The sequence below is a fragment of the Aquila chrysaetos genome, chromosome 13 (assembly GCF_900496995.4).
Source record: "Aquila chrysaetos chrysaetos chromosome 13, bAquChr1.4, whole genome shotgun sequence".
Taxonomy (NCBI): Eukaryota; Metazoa; Chordata; class Aves; order Accipitriformes; family Accipitridae; genus Aquila; species Aquila chrysaetos.
Window position 1 is genome coordinate 26229573 of NC_044016.1, and position 23480 is coordinate 26253052.

General features: G+C 41.2%; 1 protein-coding gene across 1 annotated transcript in view; it reads right to left on the reverse strand.

The window, feature by feature from the left end:
* KIF26B (kinesin family member 26B) overlaps positions 1–23480 on the reverse strand; it is a 318477-nt gene that overhangs the window by 120307 nt on the left and 174690 nt on the right. The window contains exon 5 of the mRNA XM_030035803.1: positions 52–235. Within this exon, the coding sequence (XP_029891663.1) occupies positions 52–235 (184 nt within the window). The remainder of the gene's footprint in view (positions 1–51; positions 236–23480) is intronic.

The window sequence follows — 23480 nt, forward strand, 5'->3', positions numbered from 1 at the left end:
AAATCTTCTCCCAAAGAAAACAAGTGTTTTAGTGATATTTGCAAGGCCTACCTTGCCCAAACCAGGGGTGTCTTTCACTTTGCTGACTGCCCTCAACAAACATGGTGGTGCAGGTGGTGGGGAGGTCTGAAGGATACTGGTGAAGCTGGTAGAGAAGAGAGGAGATTCAAGAACAGATGATGCAGAAGGTCTGTGCTTCTTCTTTTTGGAAGACAGGTTCAATTTCTGAGCAGCTCTGTGGGAAAAATGACAAGAGTGAGCTAAAACAACCCCAAACTCATCAACACAAGCAGTCAAGAATAAAGAAAGGTATTTATCAGGTTACTACTTATGTAGGATCTCAGTTTTGACCTCATTGATCCCAACAGTTTTATAATTCTTGTTCTTCACTCATTATCGCTAGTTTAACGTCACTGACTTCACAAAGTTGCTCCAAATTTACACAGTCTGCATTAAGTAGGGTCACAATCAGGCCTCTGTTGCTATCTCATCTGTTGAAGCAATTCAGCTACAAGAAAGCTCCAAAACCTCCAATTAAATCAATGAGCTATACAGCAATTTCTGTTCTCAAATTAAGTTCAGTCACCAAACGGTTCACAAAGAATTGTGTCTCATTCATAAGCCTCTGATTAGTAAATGAATACTTGTGCAATGTTTGGATGTAAGCAGCCACTGTTAAGTTAATTAGTATTAAATGCTCAGGTGAATTTGCTGAGGTGTAAGAAGCCTTGCACTAGCTGTTTTAGATTTTTATCACCTCTTAAAACATAAGCCAGTCTGAAAACTGAACAATCGGTGACCAGTGAAAACATTGCTGTTTGCAATGAGATGGAGATAATCATACCAACTACAGCTGCACTAACCACAAAGCAGGGAAGACAATGACAACTGGTTTTAATACTATGGTATTAGATAAGAATGCTGAAGTTTCTATAGACTTTGATTAAAAAGCTAAGCTTTTCTGGTACAGAAACTTTCCATACTTTTGTTCTGCAAAATGTTTTGTTTTGAGAGATAATTCAACATTCAGCCTTTGTTGCAGCTGTTTTGTTCCAACACTTGTGTGTTCTGTACTGACCAGGGATAATGTTAATATTAATCATGCTGTCCCATGCTTTCCCTTTTGTAAAACGAGCACTTTAAACAGAGCAGGTCAACTGGAGCACCATCTCAAAGGTGAGATGGATATAACAATTCATGAGGCTACTTTCATGTTGTTTGCTTTGGCAGACAAATTGTGAATTAAGATAGGTATAGAAGGAGCCTGTGCTGACAGTAGCTCTCCTTACTTTGTTGAAGTGTGACAGTCAAGACCAATAATTCTAAATCCTCCTAAGTTTTAAGAAGCTTTAGCTCCATTACACTGGTATCAGTATACATTATCCAGCACTGAAATTTATAAAAGTAATTACATTATTTTATCCCAAGGAGTCAGGGAAAAAAGATTGAACCTACATATACATAGACACACACACTCAATTCAGTATGCAAGTACCTTGTGTTTGTATCAGATGCCTCAGACACATGAACAAATTACTGCTGGGCGTGAAGTTGCCATGTGTCAGCTGGTTGTGTGCACACTGTGTGCACTGCCAGCGTGTATTCTTTTAGCCTGTGGCAAGTGAAAAGCAGTTCCAGATAGATTAGTTTTTAATAAAAGAAAAACACTAGGAAATTTTAATTGACCTGACACAGAATTACAACTCAGAAGTTTCTGTACCACCTCCTTGTCCTTGTTCTTCCCCTTCCCTCTGGCCTAAAGGCTGCAGTTCATCACCTGGCCCTCTCTTTTTAAGTCTGCTTTCTTTTTCATAGGAAACATAATCAAAATGTGTTGGTCAATGTATTGGTTTTGTTCGCAAGGTTTTGGTAGCGGGGGGGGGGTTACAGGGGTGGCTTCTGTAAGAAGCTGCTGGAAGCTTCCCCTGTGTTCAAGAGAAAGCCAATACCAGCTCTGAGACGGACCCGCCGCCGGCCAAGGCCGAGCCAATCAGCGATAGCGGTAACGCCTCTGTGATAACATTTTTAAGAAGGAAAAAAAAAGTTGGGACAGGCAGATTCGGCAGCCGGAGAGAGGAGTGAGAACATGTAAGAGAAACAACTCTGCGGACACCAAGGTCAGTGAAGAAGGAGGGGGAGGAGATGCTCCAGGCGCCGGAGCAGAGATTCCCCTGCGGCCCGTGGTGAAGACCATGGTGAGGCAGGCTGTCCCCCTGCAGTCCATGGAGGTCCACGGTGGAGCAGATATCCACCTGCAGCCCGGGGAGGACCCCACGCCGGAGCAGGTGGGTTTCCCGAAGGAGGCTGTGACCCCATGGGAACCCTGTGCTGGAGCAGGTTCCTGGCAGGACCTGCGGATCTGTGGAGAGAGGAGCCCATGGAGCAGGTTTTCTGGCAGGACTTGTGACCCCGTGGGGGACCCACGCTGGAGCAGTGTGCTCCTGAAGGACTGCACACCGTGGAAAGGACCCATGCTGGAGCAGTTCGTGAAGAACTGCAGCCCGTGGGAAGGGCCCACGTTGGAGAAGTTCGTGGAGGACTGTCTCCCGTGGGTGGGACCCCACGTTGGAGCAGGGAAGAGTGTGATGAGTCCTCCCCCTGAGGAGGATGAAGCGGCAGAAAACAACGTGTGATGAACTGACCGTAAACCCCATCCCCGTTCCCCCTGTGCCGCTGGGGGGGTTGGTAGAGAAGCCGGGAGTGAAGTTGTGCCCGGGAAGAAGGGAGGGGTGGAGGGAAGGTGTTCTGAGATTCGGTTTTTTTTCTCATTACCCTACTCTGGTTGATTTGTAATAAAGTGAGTTAATTTCCCCAAGTTGAGTCTGTTTTGCCCATGACGGTAAGTGATGAGTGATATCTCTCCTGTCCTTATCTCGACCCACAAGCTCTTTGTTATATTTTCTCTCCCCTGTCCAGCTGAGGAGGGGGAGTGATAGAACGGCTTTGGTGGGCACCTGGCAATCAGCCAGGGTCAACCCATCACAGTCAAAACCAAAGCAAAAAGCACCAATTTCTCCTCTTCCTAGCAACATTTCAATGGTTTGAGAGGATTCAAAGATTTCAGCTTCCACACTCTCTGTCACTAATGCTTTTATGACATTGTCCATGCTGAATCAAGATTTTCTGTATGTCTTAGCTTCGCTATAAAATTATTTTAAGCAAAATCTTGTACTAAGTGCAACAATTGGAAATACATATGTTAGCCAAACACACCAAAAAATTTACTCCTGTGGTCAAGCTCAGTAGTCCAGTCTTAAATATAGGCAATGGCTCCACCCACTCTGGTCATACATCTGGTCCCATTGACTCACCTCGGGTGAAAACACATTTCCTAAAAGCCATTTTCTAAGTTGACTGACAGAGCCATTATCCCTCTTGCTACTAAATGCTTCTCCAGCATTTGCTGTTCTTTTTACAAAGCCAGTAGTGTAATACAAACCACTTCTTGACCCAACCTAGCCCATAGCTGGCATTTTCTTAAAGAAGAAACATTGTTGGAGGTACCTGGCCTTTTCAAAACCTTGCAACTATATTCTAGTTTGACAGTTATAACCTTTGAGATTGAATTAAAATGGAAGAACCTGCATTTTCCTTTATATTTTTGGCCAGCAACTGGCAAAATGAATGAAAAAGCAATGAACTATTTCTCACAACTGCATGGGATTTTCTGTTTTTTCCCCAAGGAGAGAAAAATCAATTCATAGCAGGCTAGAAAATCATTTACAGGCCCTATCAGACTTGACTGAATTTTGAAGGGGATCAAAGAGGCAATAAGCCTCAGGTAATTCTCAGAGCATTTAACTGGGAAGAGAAGGTTATTTTAACCAGAGGTAGTCTGCAATATGACACAAACACGTACAGTGTGGCTTTCTTGTGAGCACACTTGCATGAGTAAAATCATTCAGCTTGGGTGGCTAGCATTGCTCTCAACACAGTTGGTCATGCCAGCTGATTCTGATTTGCCCCTGTGATCTAGCACAGGAGGTTAGAAATTCTCACATTTTACTTTTCAAGGCAAGTCAGAGGCCTGGCTCTCCCACGCGGACTCTCTGGACCACCAGACTTCTCAGGCAAAGCACCGGGCTGGACCTTGGGAGACCTGATGCTGCTGCGGTTCATGGCCCGCCTGGTCCAGCCAGCAGCTGTTTAGACTCTGCTCTTTGTACAGAAGCCAGCTAATTTGCTGTCATTTAATATCTAGTTCTCATGGTTTAACCCCAGCCAGAAACTAAGCACCACGCAGCCGCTCACTCACTTCCCCCACCCAGTGGGATGGGGGAGAAAATTAGGGGGAAAAAAAAAAAAAAAGGTAACTCGTGGGTTGAGATAAAGACAGTTTAACAGAACAGAAAGGAAGAAACTAATAATGACAACAATAATAATAAAATGACAATAATAATAATAAAAGAATTGGAATATACAAAACAAGTGATGCACCGTGCAATTGCTCACCACTCACTAACCGATGCCCAGTTAGTTCCCGAGCAGCGATCCCTTCCCCCAGGCCAACTCCCCCCAGTTTATATACTGGGCATGACATCACATGATATGGAATACCCCTTTGGCCAGTTTGGGTCAGCTGTCCTGCCTGTGTCCCCTCCAGCCTTCTTGCTGGCTGGGCATAGGAAGCTGAAAAATCCTTGACTTAGTCTAAACATTACTTGGCAACAACTGAAAACATCAGTGTGTTATCAACATTCTTCTCATCCTGAACCAAACCCACAACACTATACCAGCTACTAGAAAGAAAATTAACTCTATCCCAGCTGAAACCAGGACACTAGTATAATAGGACTCTGATTTCCACTTGAGACTATGCATACTACTGCAGTAATGGAAATGGCGATGATGGCAGCATGGCTTTATGTATTGACAATAAGCTGATCATTCTCCGAGTTACATTATATCCCACTTGAGCCAAGTGACATCAGCTATGAACTATGCAGGGGTGCGCAGTGGGCTCCAGTGCAACACAAACCACTTCCCTGCTGCGTGCGGTATGGCTGTGGTAGGGATTGTGTCCACAGAGACACACAAGAAACTTGATCCAAATTAAATTTTTGAAGTGTGTAATTTTAAATGTATTAGACCACTGTGTGGACACGCTCATTCACAACAGAATTGACTTTAATGTCATTGTACTGAATTATCTTCCAAAATAATGCAGATTTAATCCAGTTTAGCTAATATGCTTTGGATTCACACCTTCAGTTAATTTGGCTTATTTTTTCCTGAGAGTCCCTAAATAAACAAGCAGCTGGAGACTTTTTGAAAGCTTAAAAGATTTGTGGCAGAGGAAATAATCACAAGATCAAGATTTGAGGTTGCAGGAGGGGCATTAGAAAGCTGATTAAAGTTCAATCCAAATAAAACTGATGGATTGCTGGCAGGAAAGGGGAACTGCTTTGAATGTCCACCTGATCCATACCAAAGACTGAGGTCATTTCTTGAAAGGACATTCTCTGCTTTTTGTTTTTTAAAATACAATTTGAATAAGGTATATCTTTGGGCAATCAGAACGCTTTTCACCTCCCACCTATGCAGAAATGGTGATAAATTTTTTCCCTTGAAACTCCATAGGCAGGCTGGGATTTTCAAACACATTCATTTTAGAGCTTATTCCCCTACACCGGAAGCCAAATAATGACTGATACGAACTTTCTGAAAGCTGAAGATCCTCTGGGGGATTTATTGAAAAAATGGAAGTAAACCAGCTTAGAGGTAATTCTGAGATGTGAGGGGGCAAAGTATGCTCTCTGGAAACTTGTCTCGAGAGAGGAATGAACAGAAGTGGATTAAATAATCCATTTTTAACACAGAACAAAGGCACTGCTAAGGGTGATGCAAAGATCTTTGCTAAGAAAGTTATTCATACTACTTATAAGCAATACAAGAATGAAGTTGATGAAACTCTTTAGAAAAAATAAAAGGCATTATGGAAAGCTCTGTAAATACCTTGCTTAGAGAAGTCACTGGGTAATGGTTACAGTGCAACGTACATAAGGAAACACTGTGGAAGGAACAGTTTGAAAATTCATGGTTTCTAAATTAACTCTGGCTGCTCACAAAAAGCAACTTTAGAAACTGAGAACAAATCCATACATCCACTTGTTGCTAAGCAATAGTCAGGGAAGAAAAAAAACAAACCACAAATGGCGTGATACAGCACTTAAAGAACAATAAATAAAGCTTCCCTGCATACTTAATGTTTGTGTGCCTCCAGCTCGAACAGAGTGGACTGGGACCTCATTTGGCATAAATTCATATAAGATCATGAACTTCAGTGAGCCTGGCTATGCCAACTCATGGCATGTTTGCTTCCTCTCATTTAACTACGAAAACAGACACTGCTAATAAAATTCAAGGGACACCTGTTTAGCATGATAAAAGAAATTATTTTTTTCACCAACACATCATCCAAGGCAAAATTAAAACTTTAGGACTCACTGTCAAAGTAGAGGTCAGTAAGGCCAGCAGGTTTCTTAGATTCAGAAGGAGATTAGACATTTGAGTGAATACTTAAAATATTATTTACACTTGTGTCAGCGAAGGTCATTATTGGTAAGTAACACTGACTCTCACACTTCAGTAGCTGACATGCCCCTTCACTACTGACATCTGAAGAAATTTCCTTAGGTGCATATCTCTGTATAATTATTCATTACTGGAGTTTCATATTACACTACGATGCATCCAGTACTTATCACCCCTGGAAACTGAATTCCAGATCATAGGGGCCAGTGAGTGGGCATATCAGTTTCTGTGTCAAAATAAAAATTGAAAATATGCTCACTCTCATATCATATTTTCCACAAAGAAAATGGCTCTCAAGCTGTGGAGGCTAAACAGTCATGTACTAGCTAACTTTAATATAAATATTTACAATTTTCATCAAAACTAAAGATTGATTTTTCTTCTTTATTTGGAGGTATAAATTTCATTTTATAAGACACACACTCTCCACTGGGTGCACCATTCAAGGAGTAAGGTATGAACTTTGTATGTTGCAAGGGATGGCTTACCAGAGGATGTGCTGGTTTGACAAGCCCAAAGGAGATTCATGATCTTCCCTAGTAATTAAAACACTATCTTTACTTACCCAAAACTACCTTGCCTGCTGTATCTTGGTGCTGGGTTGGAAAATAGATGGAAGTTTAGTTTGGAAACCAGTCTCTTAAACAAACTCTCAAAGCATATTTGTGCAGATATATCACCAGTTATAAAATACATCTACGTTTGTGACCAACTGTGTTGGCTACCCAGCGTGAAACACTCATATCCTATGGTCTCAGGTTGGGCACCTAAAAGTGAAAGACACCATTACCCAGCCTCACCCTCAAAACAAAAGCCCTACCGATGTTTTTGGGGGTTGTTTTTTTTGGTTTGGTTTTTGTAAACCCCAGCTGTAATTCTTCCTGTAGAAAAAGTAGAAATTCTTGACTGTCACCTACTAAGTAAAATGTAGTCTGCACAGTACTTTAGTTAACTGATGGAATGTCAAACAAAAATATACGGGAAGCCTGCCATTAGTTTTGGTTATTTCCAACTCAAATGTTTGCAAATACGGGTTCATGGTGTATTTTCTGTTTCGGGTAAATAGGTTTATATAAAATAAGCCATCATATCATATAGGTCCTCATGTAGCTGTAAGGTAAAAACCAACGGGATACAGCAAAATTACAGTCTTGATTTTCAGTTACACAGGGTCACTCAACAGTTGCTTTCTTCTCCAGGATCTTTAGTTACTGAATTATGTCAGTTATATGCTGCCTATACAAACTGGACACAGGGTACTAAATGAGATGTTCACATGTTCTAATTACAGGGATGTAACCTAGCTTCTCTGAATCATCACCAAAAGTGATTCTGTTTCTTCCAATCACCTGTATAGGTGATGCAGGCTCACTAAGGTGACATTACAGCCAAGTTGACCCGAGTACTACCACCAAAAGGGGAGGCCCCATACCTGCCACTTCCCTGTCTGCATACTTCCTTTCCCTCCCTTGCTTCTTTCCTCACATTTATTTTGGCTTGGCTACTACTGATTTAACCTCCTAAACTGGCTTGTGCCAAAGGGTGCTCTAAATCATTTTTCTTTGACATGCCCAATATGCCTGAATTACTATGGCAAGCACTTCCCCAACCTTAAAATCTGAGGCATGTGGTACTAAATGTAGTTTCATGCAAAATCTCATCTTTCTATTTGAGGGCAATGATCTGGCCAGGAGCCATGGCTTCCTTTGTGCCATGCCTTTCTTTGCATCTTCTAAAGCAAAGAGAACAGAGAAGCTTTACAGGATGTTTAACCGACAAGCTAACAGCCATACTCTGCTGCAAGGGGCCAGGTTGCCTCTCCACCATCTGCTGCAAACCAGGGCTACCACCTGAGACACATGCTCCATGGCAGAGCAAGAACCACCTCCAAGGGCTTTTTCTTGTACCTCAACATGAAACAGTTTTTCTCATCCAAACTGAAAGCAAAAAGACAGAGCAATAAATCTGGCAGTTGGCTTGCTATGGCCCTTCCCAGCCCACATTCCCTGCCTTCCAACAGGACTTATGAGCTACAAATGAGAATCAGGGCAACTTTACTCCACTTTAATTCTCTGTGTGGCCAAACCCAGGGCTGTGGCACTGCAGCCTAGTAAGACATGTAAAGAATGAAATAAGAATCCTCAGAGGAACATTTCCTGGATTTGTAGTTCCAGTAAGATTCTTAGTATTTGTGTTTAATTATTTTACAATGCCTTTAAAATCTGGAGATAATTTGAGCTTTCTGCTTATGCTGTAGAAGGTATAATAAACATCTCTCTAATGCCCAGTAAACACTTGCCCCTTATTGTTCTCTTTATTTTTATGTATGCGTTCAATTTCATAGCAACAATAAAGCTGTCCCAGGCTGCAATCTTTCACTTCTTGGGTGGTTAATTCAGATGTTTTGGCCACAGTGCCTTAAGTGACTGTGCTCTCCCCTGGAACTTTATTGTAACTGTTCAGAAACTCATTATTTTTAACCTATTTAGTTCTAACCGAGTCAAAACAAGGCTTCGAACTTTATTCAGGACAGGTCTCATAAAATCTGAGGCTTGTTGCACACAGGCAATCTCAGTGAAATTAACAGCTCAGACCTGCTCTTATATCAAGTTCAAATTCGTGTAAATTCTCTGCCAACGGAGCTGCTCCTAGGTTGCACCAAAATGAAGATGAATATGCTTGAAGACCAGTAGCTTAATGAGAAGCTCAAAGTCCTACACAAGTACATATTGCAGGACAGAGGACTCAAATTCTACGCAGCTGTTATTTGGGTGAAACTCCCAGTTTTAGAGAAGGATATGACAAGATACGAAACAAACCACTTCTCATGTCATTACTGTTTGATCCACAAGATTCTCTTCATCAGGTATCACTGTATTCCAGTAAAGATCTTTTTACCTAACCTAAAAGCTCCTGAAAAACCCTGATTCAGTGACAGATGTCCTTCTGTCTTTGGCAACAGGATCATTAATTAGCTCTCACGCACAGAGGTAATGGCCAAAAAAATAACAAATCAAATGAACTATCACATTTGGAATTTCTACAAGAAATCATACCCTTACCCTTCAATAGTACCCATCAAGAAAAGTACATCTTGACTCAATAGCTTGATACATTTAGCTAGAGAAAGATCATTTCTGCTTTCTTTCCTTTCTTTCCATGTTCAGCACTCAAACACAGAAGACAAATCACTAGTCAATTTTTTTAAAGAGTGGGTAGAGGTTGTTTCTATTATTAACCTAGCTTATTTTTCTCTCTGAAAAATGCTTTTATAAGAAATGGTACTCAGACAGATGACAGTGCTCACAGCATTATCTCGTTCTTGGAAAGCTCTGAGGATGAGTTGGATATGTGTCACTGCATGCTTAATGCATGAAGCAAGCTGAACCATTATACTTGGATAAAATAAAATCAGATGTTTAGCACTAGTTTAATACGGGAAGAAAACCAGCTACATTTACTATAACTCAGATGATTTCAAATGTAAGCACTTACCCATTACTGCCACAGTTACTTGGCAATGTGTCTTCAAGTCCCTTGGGAAAACCGCATACGCGGGAGACCGACAACCACAGACCAGAGTAGCCTTAATTTAAGTTGCACAGAGCTGAGGGCAAAAGCACTAGTATCTTTCAAGGAAAGGTCAGAAACAAGCTCCGTCCAGCTGAAGCTTTGGGTGTTAAGAAGTATTGCCTGTCTATACTAAAGATTTAGATCGCAAGATGCCGGCATTGCCACTAAGTAGTAAGAAAGGAGATGTGCACTGTTTTACATTTGTACTGTTATTACATAAAGCAAGAAACACGCAGATCTGTCAGTCTTCAAGTGTTAGCTGGAAAATATTAGTGGCATAGATGTGCAGTTACACTGTCTTCTCCTGAAAGTACCACCAGGGATGGCTGGCAAACAGATTTTCCCCATCTCTGAGACAACCTAGCAAACTTTAAACCATGGGACAGAACTCCTGGTTAGCCAGCCCCTAGCTGACTCTCCTCACGAGCAAGAAGTAATGACAGTTATGACAACTCAAAAACGTGACTAACAGAAGCTTTGCAATGAGAGGCCCACAAACCACTGGCCATTTAATAACAGTCCTTAAAAATCACATAAAGCAATTTCTTTAACTGTAAGTTTTATGGAGCTTATACGATTACAGTTATTCTATTACCTTGGATGCTAAAGCCTGACCACACACTGTGTGGAAAGCTATTTTACTTCATCTCTGTCCCATTCAGCAAAAACCTCTCATAACACCAGGAGGAAAAGCAGCCAGCACACAGATTCACAGTCCATTTTGTCATTGTTTAACTTTCTGGTTGGCAGAACAATTAAACAGATACATAAAAAGGTCAAAAGGCAGGTAAGCTTTACTGGGTTTTTTGCCTCATCAATATTTTGGAAGCCAGCACATTTCAAATAACACCAGCATACAAACGGTAAACTATTCTGACAACGCAGATGCACTGAAATTCAATCCACTTAAACCCAGCTCTGACAAGCAATCTCCTGTTGTAGTAAAAAATATTTCCTCTAAGAGTTCCTGTTAGTCTTGTCTTGCACTTATTCAAGTCACCACCATGAGATAGTGACAATTCTTTGAGACAAGTTGTTTTCAGCTACTGGAGACTACCACCATTACTATGTATAATATGCTAAGGTCCAAGACCGAAGTCCTCCTCCTAACAGACTGCACACATGCTAAAATCAGTCCAACCCCAACAGCTTATAAGCAAAACAGGCAAAACAAAAGAAAGAAATTTTATGATCCCACCTTCATGGAGATATGCTGAAGCACAAAGAAATTCATGAACACTGGCAAATAGTAATGTAATCTAGATCTCTTCAGCAGATTCACACAAATAGTTATGGTGGTTTGGGAGATGCCGAACAGCATCCCCCCAGTACCTATGAGGAGGGTATCAAGATGATGGAGTCAGGCTCTTCAAACCAGGGCATAGAAGGAGAACAAGAGCTAATGGGCATATGTTGAAACAAGAGAAGTCTGGACAGGGTATAAGGTTGCACAGTCTTTGTCCTTGGGGAGGTTTAGGACCCAAATGGATAAAATTCTGGGAAACGTGTCTGACCTCAGAGCTGAGCCTGCTTTGAGCAGGGGGTTGGATTAGAAACATCCTGAGGTCCCTTCCAGCCTCTCTGATCCAATGATGCTATGAAAGAAATGTTACTACAATTCTGAAAGCAGTAAAACATTACGCTTTATTTTTTCTTTCAAAATATCTTTTCTCTGAAAAGTTTCAACAAAATCACTTAGCATCAGTCTCAGCAATTTATTCAATCCAAAATTAAAGTTTTCATTTTTAGAATATTAATTTAAATATAATTGAAGCAAATGTCAAACTACAATTTCAAACTGAAAAAGTTAATAACTACTTCTTTTTGCAAGGGTGTAACCAAAACACATTAAAAAATTTCTTGATTCTTATTTACTTTCTGGGAGGACATAAGCTAAATCAAGTAGAAGTGATTTAATTTGAATGAATTCCACATTTCTTGCTGGGGAAAAATTTTGACAAAAATTTCACCTAAGTCACCTTCAATGTTTTGTTATAAGACCTTCTATCTCTATCTGCTGAAGATTCAGGAAGCAATTCTACACAACCCTACCATTTGCAGGGGAAGTCCTACGTGCCCAGCCTCTTGCAGGAATGCTCAGCGTTCTGCCAGCTCAGACCCCACCTCCTTTGGGAGCTGACCTTAATATTTAACCTACTTTAATCATGCTGCAGAATGAATTATTACAAAAAATTATGAAACTGGAAAACACTATTACTGTTGGCAATTACTGTTATTTTTTAAACAAACCTTTTGTTCTTGTTTTCCTATTTCCAGTAAAGTGAAATAAAAAACAACATGAAATTAAATATACTGCACAAAGTAGTAAGACTTTGCCAGAAAGAAGTGAACTGTACAGATGTGTGGCACAGGCACCAACAAGCAGAATTTATAAGAGATGTAAAGCCTTTAATCTGCAGCTTTTTGCTTATTACCTGTACAAATTTCAGTGAAAGCCAATTAATTTTCAGTTCTGAGGGCACTCCTCAGACAGTTGGGCATATTGCTAAACTGAACAAGTATTTGACATGTATTTTTATTTTTTTAGCAACAGTAATTTTTTTAAAATACCTCTAAAAATGAAAAAGTTATTTACAATGGCTCAAAATTTTATGCCAAAAGTGTCTCTCTAAATGCATCTTGTCACATATAAAGAAGACAGAGAAACGTATTTGCTGTTTGATTTCACTTGGATCTCAACCTCTTTTGTGCAAATATGGATATTATCAACAAATCACCTCTGTTCCACCTGAATAAAGTGCCAGTAAAGCATGTTCAATATTGATAAAATACAGCTGACACTGATGGGCGCAGGGGGGAAGGAAATCAGAGGAATTAGCAAGGGTCTCGTCTGCTCTTCCAGATCACCAAAGAGACTGCCGTCTCTGAGTCTCATGGGTCCATGGTAGGTATGACAAATGCAAGCAGCCAGAAAATATTAGCCAGAAAACTCTTTTCCTTCTTAAAATGCATAGAAAACTAATCCTCTTTGTTCTTTTTGGATACAGACCTTGCTGTTGTGATATATTTTTATCACCTGCAGGCCAGCATATTGCTGTTTACTCTAATGAGAGGTAGGCACGAATATTTCAGTCGGTGCAGTCAGGATGAAAGCTCACTTCCCAAGCGGGGAGATTCAGCTATAACTTTGAGCTCTCCTATTGCCATCCTATTGTCTTTCTCCACCATTCTCTAGTGAAGGGTTAGGAGCATGACAAACTTTCTGTTCCATGTCTTTCATAAGGCAAATCATACTCAATAAACACTGGAAGCTTTTCTTCCTTGACAGCTGGCCTACTGAAAGCCGGGTCAGCTCTCTAGGCACTGGGGTCTTCTGGTTCCTCCCTCTCCAATGACCTGTAGGTTCCTGACCCACAGCACCTACTGCTTGGTGCAATCCTATCAAAAGGCACATCCCCTGTGTTACAGCATCTTGGTACAAAGCATCTGCTTCTAAAAATCCCGGTCCTCATCATCAAAACAAACAGCAGGCTAAAAATCACCTCTACCAACAACTCAGAGAAAACTTGAAAAAACAGGAACAAAATTACCCTTCCAAGAGACCTCTCACTTAGTAATGCAGTTCCCTGACACAAGAGATCAGGCCACTGCATTGCCTTCGTCAGAGCAGAATAACTTCGCTGTGAAGTGCGTTCTTTGATGAGAAGGTCTGGAAAATCGGTTCATCCACCTCCTTCATAATAAATATCCCACAGTCAGGAAACCAGAACATCAAGCTAGGAATCCTATGGACAGAGTTTTCTGTTGGGCTTAGAAAACATTTCCGGTACTTTTTTCTCTGCAAACCTACCTCAGAAATTCTTATAGTTGCCAAAGTACACCTATATGGTTCTACAATACATTTTTATCCTGCTCTCCCATTTGCTATACAGAAAAAGCTTATGAACACAGGAAGCAAGATGCAGGACAGCCTGCAGCCAGATCCTACCATCTTTCTTTGTAACAAACAGCTGCAATTTGGCTCCTGTCATATAGCACCCTAAGAATAAGACAAAACCTGTATTTCTTACTATATTTCTTTTATAACAGACAAAGGGCAGGATATGAACAACTGGGGAACGACAGCACCTGGGACAAACTCAGCACTGTGATACTCTTAGTTTCAAATGGTAAATATCTACTGCTTTGAAAGGAATACATCAACAGAAGCCTGGAATTCAGTGGTGGTAAATCAAGCCCTCTGCAATGAAGAGAGTACAATGATGCATTTTGTAGAAGTCAGCCCCTGAAATTGAAGATGAAGATGCACAGTATGGACTACCTCAGATTAGAGAAATATGAGCAGAGGTCAGCAAATAGCTTATGCATCACAGCAGTTCCTACAGACAGTGGATGGTATCCAAGGGAAAGTCACCTTATTTGCTGTGCTGCCATACCACACAAAGGCTTATAGTTTTGTTGCATCCAACTTTTTATGGAGTTGAATGAAGAAGCTGTTTACTGATCAAAGACTTCTTATGCATCCCATTATAGGGGATGATGCAACATATTCTTGAGAAACCCACCACCAAAGAGTTTACGATTCAAATATCTTAAATGGTTTTATACAGTTACTTCAAGAAAACCAATCCAATTTTGCACAATTTGTTACTGTTGATCTTTGAAACTGAAGCATTCTCTTTCTTCCTACTTGCAAGAGGCAGATGGATGCAATCTTCCAGAATTGTCCATCTTCTAAGCTCAGGTTTCCTCATATTTCTATGGATAGAGCTTTCTAGTCAAACTTCTTTCATTGTGCTTCCTCTTCAAGAATGCTGGTTCATCTTTATGGGACATTTTTTCAGATTAAGGGCTTTATGGAAGAAGGCCTAGAGTACTACGAGGAATCAGTTTGGCCTTGGGGAAGGACTCCAAAACCCATCAGCTGATATTAGAATTATAGCAGTGTAGCTTTTTGCATTTTTTTGAGAAAATCAATTGTGCATGTTGATGCCCTGCCCGTCTGGGTTGTATATTATCTGGAAAAGCACATCCTGCGTACAGAAAAATTTGGATATACTTTTCTTTCCAGATGAGAAGATAACAGAGAGATTAATTTGTTCCTTTTGCCCTACTACAGCTACCTGCAGCAAGACACAAGCAATCCAAATCCTCCCTCACCCTGTGTTTGCAGCAAGAGAAGCCCTTGTTTTCCATTCTGAAAATTTGATCACCCTGACACATCCAGTGTACTGGTCATTTTAAATAACCATAAACCCCTTAACACAATGGTTAGCCAGAAAATAAAATCTGGAATTTAGTTTCCGATGTCACACTCTCTCTCACTCTGCTCTCACTCAAAATGGGTTTATCTGATTTAAACAAGAGAGGATGGAAACCTTATTGAGTGGGTAGTGTAGTTAAAATGGAGTTGTCCGACTGATCTGGCACGTCTGGGGCCACCTCCTTGTGTTAAAGGACCCTCCAGCTGCTCCAGAGTAAAACATTCTCCTGTTGAAGCTTCAGATCAAAATGAAAACATCATTCTATCTGTAAGATATTGATCCATTTGGGACTTAGTTAAGCTGTCTAGCTTTATCAGTTCAGGCCTCCTGGGCTCAAAACAAAACTTTGCAGTACTCCCTGAGGAGCCTCAGGCAGACTCTTCCTTCATCCTCCCACCCTGATTCTTCTGTGTCCTAACACCCAGCAAACATAGATTTCAATCAGCCCTCCCTAAAAGGCTGCTTGCAGATACCAGCATGTCACAGCACTTTCCTTTCTCATAACCAAAAATACCACCCTGCACCCTCTCACCAAGCTGCAGAGTTTAAAACTGGTCCTTTGGCTTTAACAGGGCCCATCAGACTCATAGTGAAGAGTGAGGCTGATAGAGCAGCCAGGGTCTCCTCTGCACAGCTTTGCACACAGCCGCACGGCCTCCCGTGCTCTCAGAAGCAAGGTTATTTTTAGTAAATCTTCTGTTTTGCCCACTTGCAACATCACACTGTGGGCATCACTGAAGTAGCCTCGCTCAAGCAGTCATTCAAGAATGAATGTTAAAACTCAGAAGGTTACAAGGGCAGGGGGGGATACTTTAGCTTGAAGTAGCTAGTAACAAAACCTTTTTACACCACGAGATATACTTCATTAAATTTCTAAATATATATTTTATTCTTCTTCCTGATACAGTACTTTGGTGGGAAAGCAATAGGAATACGCTGTGTATCTACTGTGCAAAAGCACTGTAAAGCTGATACAGACAGACAAGCCTTAACTTATGCCATACAAATACTTTTTTTTTTTTGTCCCTGTCTAAACGTAGGTTATCCCACTGTAATTTCAGCAGTATAGCTATAGCAAATAACCTTCTCAGTGTGAAGGCATTTACTCTGGTACAGTTTATTCCCAAACTGCAAGGGGAATAGGGGAATATAATGTAAAGTACCACCTAATGATAAAATTGCAATTACACAAGAGCAGCTGTACTGATACAATCATTTTAGCAAGAAGAAATATGCCCCACAACAAAAATGACCGCTTTATATATGTGGGAACACATACATGCAATAGAGCCAGTTCACTTTCCCCTGTACAGATCAACACCCACACCAGTCCTGCATGCACAAACCAAAGAACAGAAGCGCTGTGGAACACAGGACAGGGAATCAATTTGGGGCCTTGCTAGCTTGGGCAAACATCATCACACTGCTTCACATGTGGGCTGGGACAGCACAACACTGCACCAGGCAAAGCTACCATCCCACAGATCTCTCTCCTTCAGTCATCAATATCACTGACTTCTTTTTTCTTTCATTTCATTATGTGCTTTTGCAGCTATTTTACATGTATGTCGCATTACCCATTTTTTGCTTTATCTGGTTACTGTCCCATTGATTCATTTAATCAAATAATATTGGAAACACAGCAGGCGGATGAAGTGCACTCAGCTCATCACTAACATGCTGATGCCCATTCGGGGGTGATGTTACAGTCCTTACTCTATTATTAGCTCCTGCCCACTGCACTAAGTTAGACTTTCATTTGCCATTCTGTTCCCCAGCCTAGAGAGCATTTATACTCCCCTTTTGATTTATTTTCTGTTCTAGATATCTACCTCTGAAAATGAAGGTATGGAAAGAAGACCCATGGACTTCATGGGTGACACATAATTAGACAGCATTTCCTAACAGGAGAAAGAGTGTATCTGCGGGGCCTTTTTGCATGGTTGTATTTCACATCTCTAACGCTGCATGGAAACACACTCTGATCAAATTAAATGCAAAGATCACTTGTCTCTGAATGCATGATAAATCTGCTGTCCATGTTCAGTTTTGCAGGGGCCTAAGCACCTCCTGTGATGTGTGCTGCATGCCTTTAGCTCCTACTGAGATTAATGGGATCTTAAGGGGCTGGACAAATTTCAGGAGCAGGCATTTTCCCAGTTAGTAAAGGGATTCTCATCTATGGACCTGATCCCACACCATTATGTATACCCTGTATTGCTGCTGAAGAAAGGAGAAGCAGAAAATACTCATTCTCTTGAAGGAGGAGATTACAGAAAGCCGTAATGTTAGAACAGAAGACAACCAGCTCATAAATGGAGCTTGTCAATACGACTGTTAGGAGGCTCTCAGGCAAGTTGGCTGGTGGGGCGGCCAGACAAACTGGGGTTACCACGGTGTGTGTTAGCAGAGGAAGACATGATTACACTATCATTATTTACCAAGTGAGATGCAGAATTTTTAAAAGCATGACTGAATTGCATCAGCCCTTGAACACCTGGTGGGGAGTAAAAATGGCTCACAAGCACAGAGATGCTGGCTGCCGTTGCTGCAGATAAACTCACTATCACAAGAACTATAACACCACGTTTGGTAATTAAAGGAGTATAAATAGAGGGCATGTGACCATGCCATCTCCCCTCCTCTATCTGATGCCAAAGAAAAAAGTGGAATGACAAAAACAAAGCTTATTTTCATGTTCTTTTCCACCAAGATTAAATACAATTACAGCAGAAGCAGAAGGGCAGTCTCACTGGCTTGTATGAGGACAGTGCTGTGATATTGTGAAGGTGGTTGGGGAGACAAAAAAAAAAAGCACCAACACACACAAAAAAAAAAATCTCAGTAGTCTATTTTAAGGAGTCATCTTATATAACAGGAAGAAGCACAGTTATTCTGGATGCTTGAACACCGTCTGTCACATCGCCACAAGCAAAGGAAGTATAAAGAAGTATATGTGACCATTTGAAGACTGTTACTTTTAATTAGTCTGTAATAATGATGGTTACATAAATCCTTGCAGGTTGAATTAGAGGAAGAAAGTACCATGGAGATTAAGCCTACATTATATCTAAATCATTCCAAAGCTAAGGGGAAAATAGGTCTTTCCTTGCAAATGGCAAGCTCAGAGATGAGGGCGGCAGTCAGTGTGTCGTATTTACAGGCACTAGCCACTAACACTGGTCTGAATTCTTCAGGGCAGGAATATACACTTTCAGGGAGGCAGAGTACACGTAGCTGCTCCCTGGCAAAGGAGCACTTTTCCGTGCAAAAGCTAACAAGTGAAGCATCAGCTATCTATGTACAATTTAGCTGGAACCCTAGAAGGGTCCCTCAAGATTGTGGTATACCAGCTGGCTCATTAGCCGCTACCCCAGCTTAGCCTGCAAGTGCTACAGTACTGCCCAGAGCTGCTGGTGCAGAACACTAACATGCTCCTCTACCATTTCTCTCTACTAGCACAGACATGTAACACAGAGCAGGATGTGGTCCTCAGTTTCTTAGGTTTCTAGGTTAGGGGTCAGAATTTGGCTAGTAGCTTTGGTCACAAACAGTGTTTAGGATGAATGGATATACTAGAATTTCAAAGAGACCAGTGAAACATTTCAGTGCCTTAAAACCACATATGCATAATTTTTTTAAGCTTTAGCATACATGGAAAGAGAAATAAAATTGTCTGTATCAGATTGAAAAGACTGTTGTGTCTAACTCAAACCAGAATTTTGTTGCTTTCATTTCTGATGCCAAACCAAAAAAACAATTGTTCATACAGCTTTAGTTACTAACCTGATGAGAATTAAAGGAGGAATTGTGTGGATACTACCCAAGTTTGTGGAGCTTTACCCCAACCAACCACTGCCTGCTTCTCCCAAGGCTGCTCAGGTGTATAGATCAGAAGTAGTACATATCCAGAAATACAATGCCACAGAGAAACTTTGCAAAACCTCAAAGAAGAAAAAGATAATTTAGGCACTAACCTATAACTGTGCATAACACATCTGGGGCAAATTTTCAGGAAATCTAACTTAGTGTCACTTCACATACTTCTGTATGATTTCATAGCAGCTGGTTCATGGAGAGCTTGAAATTTGTCCCACTATTTATCCTGATTAGATACAAAACTAAAAGTCTGCTAAATGACAAATTACTGTTGAAATAGGAGAAAAAAGCTGAAAGGATAAAAGTTAGGTCAGCTAATAAAAATATAAATAAATATAGCAAATTATAATAACTGAATATTACTAAAGGTTAATGTAATGCTTTATTGGTTTTTATCCATTTAGTTCTTGGTATGCTGATTCAAAAAGAGAAAGACCCATTTAGTCACATCTTTCACATGCAATATTAAGCCTTCCCTTCATGAAAAAACATCTGTGTATCTCAATGCTAGGAACTTTTCACAGTGACTAATGTATAAACCAAGGAAACATATTGTTTTGATTATACTTTTTAAATGGGCATATTGAAAGTTATAAAGGAAGCAAAGAAGGTAATAAAACTCCTCCACTTCACCATCTAAATAACTATAATCACATCACTTACATTGCCTTCCATTCCATCATTATCATTACTACATTACGGCTAGATAATCAAATGCAAGAAACTTTTCTTCATGTCTGATAATAAAATGTTTTTCTCAGATGTTCCTGGTTAGAGCTGCAGCTTCTCTCATGGAAGTGCAACAGTATGGAGGTGAAGAAAGACTGCCATAAAGAGCCCTAAATCCACAGGGACGGTGCAAAGCCCCACGGAATGGAAGAAGAGTCATGATTCCCCGGGCACACGCTACCACTGCCAAACAGACTTCATCTGAGAAGGCGTCTCAACTGAATTTCATGGTAACTTCCCACCCCACGCAATACCTGCACTAGCAATACGTTTCTCATTTATAGGAGGTTTTGAATAGCACGTTACAAACTTCTCCCTGCAGCTTTCTGAAAGAAACTGCATCCATTTCTCTCTTCCATGCTGTCCAACATGTGACTGTGGCTGTGAAAGGGCAAGGTGCACAGCATGTGTGTAACTGGGAGAGGCAGAGAGGGAGATGCAAACACCGGCTGGGACTCCATTTAACCCATAACTCAAGAATTCCCTTGCAGAGAGCTGAAGAGGATAAGCCTTTAAAATGTACACTGTTCTTCCATGCACACATGCACAGAATGTAATTTTTACCTCTGCAATGAAACAAGCTAAATGTAATTTACATAGCAAAGTACACATAAACATAAACAGCTGTAGCACGTATTTCTCTTGTATACGTGCAAACCTGGGCTGTTGAAATGGCTGATGGAAAGGGCAAGTCCAACTACTTCAGTGCAAAAGCCAAGGCTCACATGTAACAGCCAAGATGAACTGCATTTACCTCTGCTGTCCTGCTGATTGGGAGAGTAAGCACACCCCTGAAGAGCTGCCTTTTTACCCTACCAATGATGCAATTTACAACACAGACCCACGAAGAGTTTTGTTAGCACAACAAGGGGAAGGAAGGAGAGCGGTCAGTAAACCGTGGCATGAAATCAAGGTGTAGCCAAGAAGTGTGATGAGGAATGATTCCCTGTGTCCCCTCTCTCTTTTTCTATGCCACCATGGTCCTTTCTTTTATCTTCCCCTCAGCCCATTAATGTTCTCCCAGCTGTTGCCATAACATGACTTTCAATTTCATTTCTCTAACTACAGTTTGATTTAAGCGTGTTTGCAAAAACTCTCCTGAGATTTTTAGAATCACTGTTGCATGTCTGCTTATCCAAATAACAATGGAGCCTGCTCAGAGTTGATGATATACCATGTAGGCCCGAGGACCTGAGGCTTGATTTTTCACTACCTTGCAAACTCAGTAATTGTTTACACCTCCATAAAATTCAGATGTTAAAGCATTTCAAACTCAGTTGGCCTTGGTATAAATGTTTGCACAAGGGGCAGAATGTCAGAGCAAGCAAAGCACGTCCTCCTAGCAGCAAAGAGATGCCCTGAGCAACACCGCACCATCTCCCTAAGACTGCAAGAACCTCAGGTGATGGCATTTGTGTAAGCTCCCAGTAGCATCACATGGCATACAGCATGTGCAGCAAGCACACCGCAGTCCGCTCAGAAGAAAGGCATTGCCAGTGGCATCACCATCACAAAGGGGATGAGACTGAAAGCAGCATCAGAAATATGTCACTGAGGGAGCACCAGGACAGTGGGGAAGCCACACATTCCTCAGACACAACTGTGGCTTAGACAGGCAGAACTGTCTTAAGGATTCAATGCTGGTTACAATTTCTCTCAGGCTCCCTTCTTCCCAGGAAAAAAAGTGTATCAGCGTAGCCCAATAGCACAGGTTCTGTTCAAAGTAAAAATGTGAAGACCTAATCAACAGAAAAAAAGACATTATTACCATATATATTATTAGGTGTGCAAGGTGCCGGTGATGCTTACTGTTTGTTTGTTTGGTTGGTTTTTTTAAAAAAACAAACAAAAAACCCCCAAAAACCTACAAACACCACCACAATAATATTCATCATCTTTTTCCTAAGCTTGTACATCATTTCATACTCTTCTATAAAACAGATCGGAATAAACTGTTCTTACAAAAACTTCTAAAGGTTGTCTGATGCACATCACCATCTCTAGCAAAACCAGACTGATACTGTGTGGGATCACAGGATAATTCAGGCTGGAAGGGTGGTCTCTAGTCCACCCTCCTGCTCAAACCAGGGCCTTGGTGGCCCCCACGGAGCTCCCTCCAGCTTGTTCACCTCTCTTGCTCTGGGAGGCCCCAAGCTGGACACAGTCTAATGAGTGCTGAGCCAAGAGGGATAATCACTTCCCTTGACCTGTAGCTCTGCTCCTGTCAGCACAGCCCAGGATGCTGGTGCCCTCCCTCCCTGCCAGGGGACACGGCAGGCCGTGCCTGCTTGCTGCCCAGCAGGACCCCAGGTCCTCTCCCGCAGAGCAGCTCCCCAGGCAGCCAGGGGCCAGCCTGCCATGACACAAGGGCGTCATCCTGCCGAGGGCAGCAGCATCTATACAGGTATATCTGCTGACATACTGTGAAATATGAACTGATTTCTCAAGAGAAAAAAAAAAAACAAAACCCAAACATCAGGAAAGAAAAACAGGTCCAGGAACATGTTATTCCTTCAGAGACCCTAGGGGTAGTGGACCCCTAGACCTCCTCTCTTCTCTCATGCCAAGACTAAGATTGCTCCAGTTGTGTGTGTGGTATTTTTCCAGCCAAGTGTTTAATACAGGGGAAAAACAGGCTCCCACACTTCTTTGGGATGATTATTCCAGGGGGTAATAACTGAACTCTCATTCAGGAAATTGTTCCCAATACTCAGATTCAGTTTTTCTTTGTTTTATTTCCTCTATTTACTTATAACTACAACTTATCCTTTATGCTAAATAATTATTCTTCTGTCCCTCTTTGGGGCAGTTACATCCCTCAAATATTTGTGGGCTGTTCTATCCCTCAGGCCACATTAGTCACCATTTAGCCAAACTACACACATTTAGTCCTTTTTATTAGAACTCATTAATTAATCTTAATTCCCTCCTCTGAACTCCCTGATTTCTCAATCTCACTCACAAAATTGCAGCCAGTATCCCCCATGTTCCTGCACTGTAACGCTGGAGAGAGGAACTCTCCTTTCTGCATCCCAGTGTTTCTGGAAATACAGAATACAGTTTAGCTGTTGCATACTGCATCTCTCTGTTCCTATGCCTTCTTTGGCATTATTGTTTCCCAGTGCCAAATCTTACTTCCCTTAGCCACATGGCTAGCCCAACTGGAGCAAAGCCCACAAACAGGATTAAGAGCTGGCTTTTTCCTCCATTTGAAACTGTGTTCACTTAGGGTTTTGGTTTGGGGTTTGTTTTGTTTTGTTTTTAAATTCATTGCTCTCTCTTTCAAGGTTTAGTAAAATGTTCACTTTCGCAGTAATAAAGGGGCCCAATTTTGAATGGTTTGCACATGGTTTCAGTAGTATCTAAAGCTACTGAATGTTAAGCATCTAAATACCTAAAATCTGGCTTAAATACTATTAACAATGTATTGTGCTCAAGCCAGTACATTTGAGACAATTCATAGGCTGATATTTAGGAATCAATTTTCTTTCCAAGTACGGTATTTTCAGTGCTGTATACTTTAGTTCCAATAACAAGGTA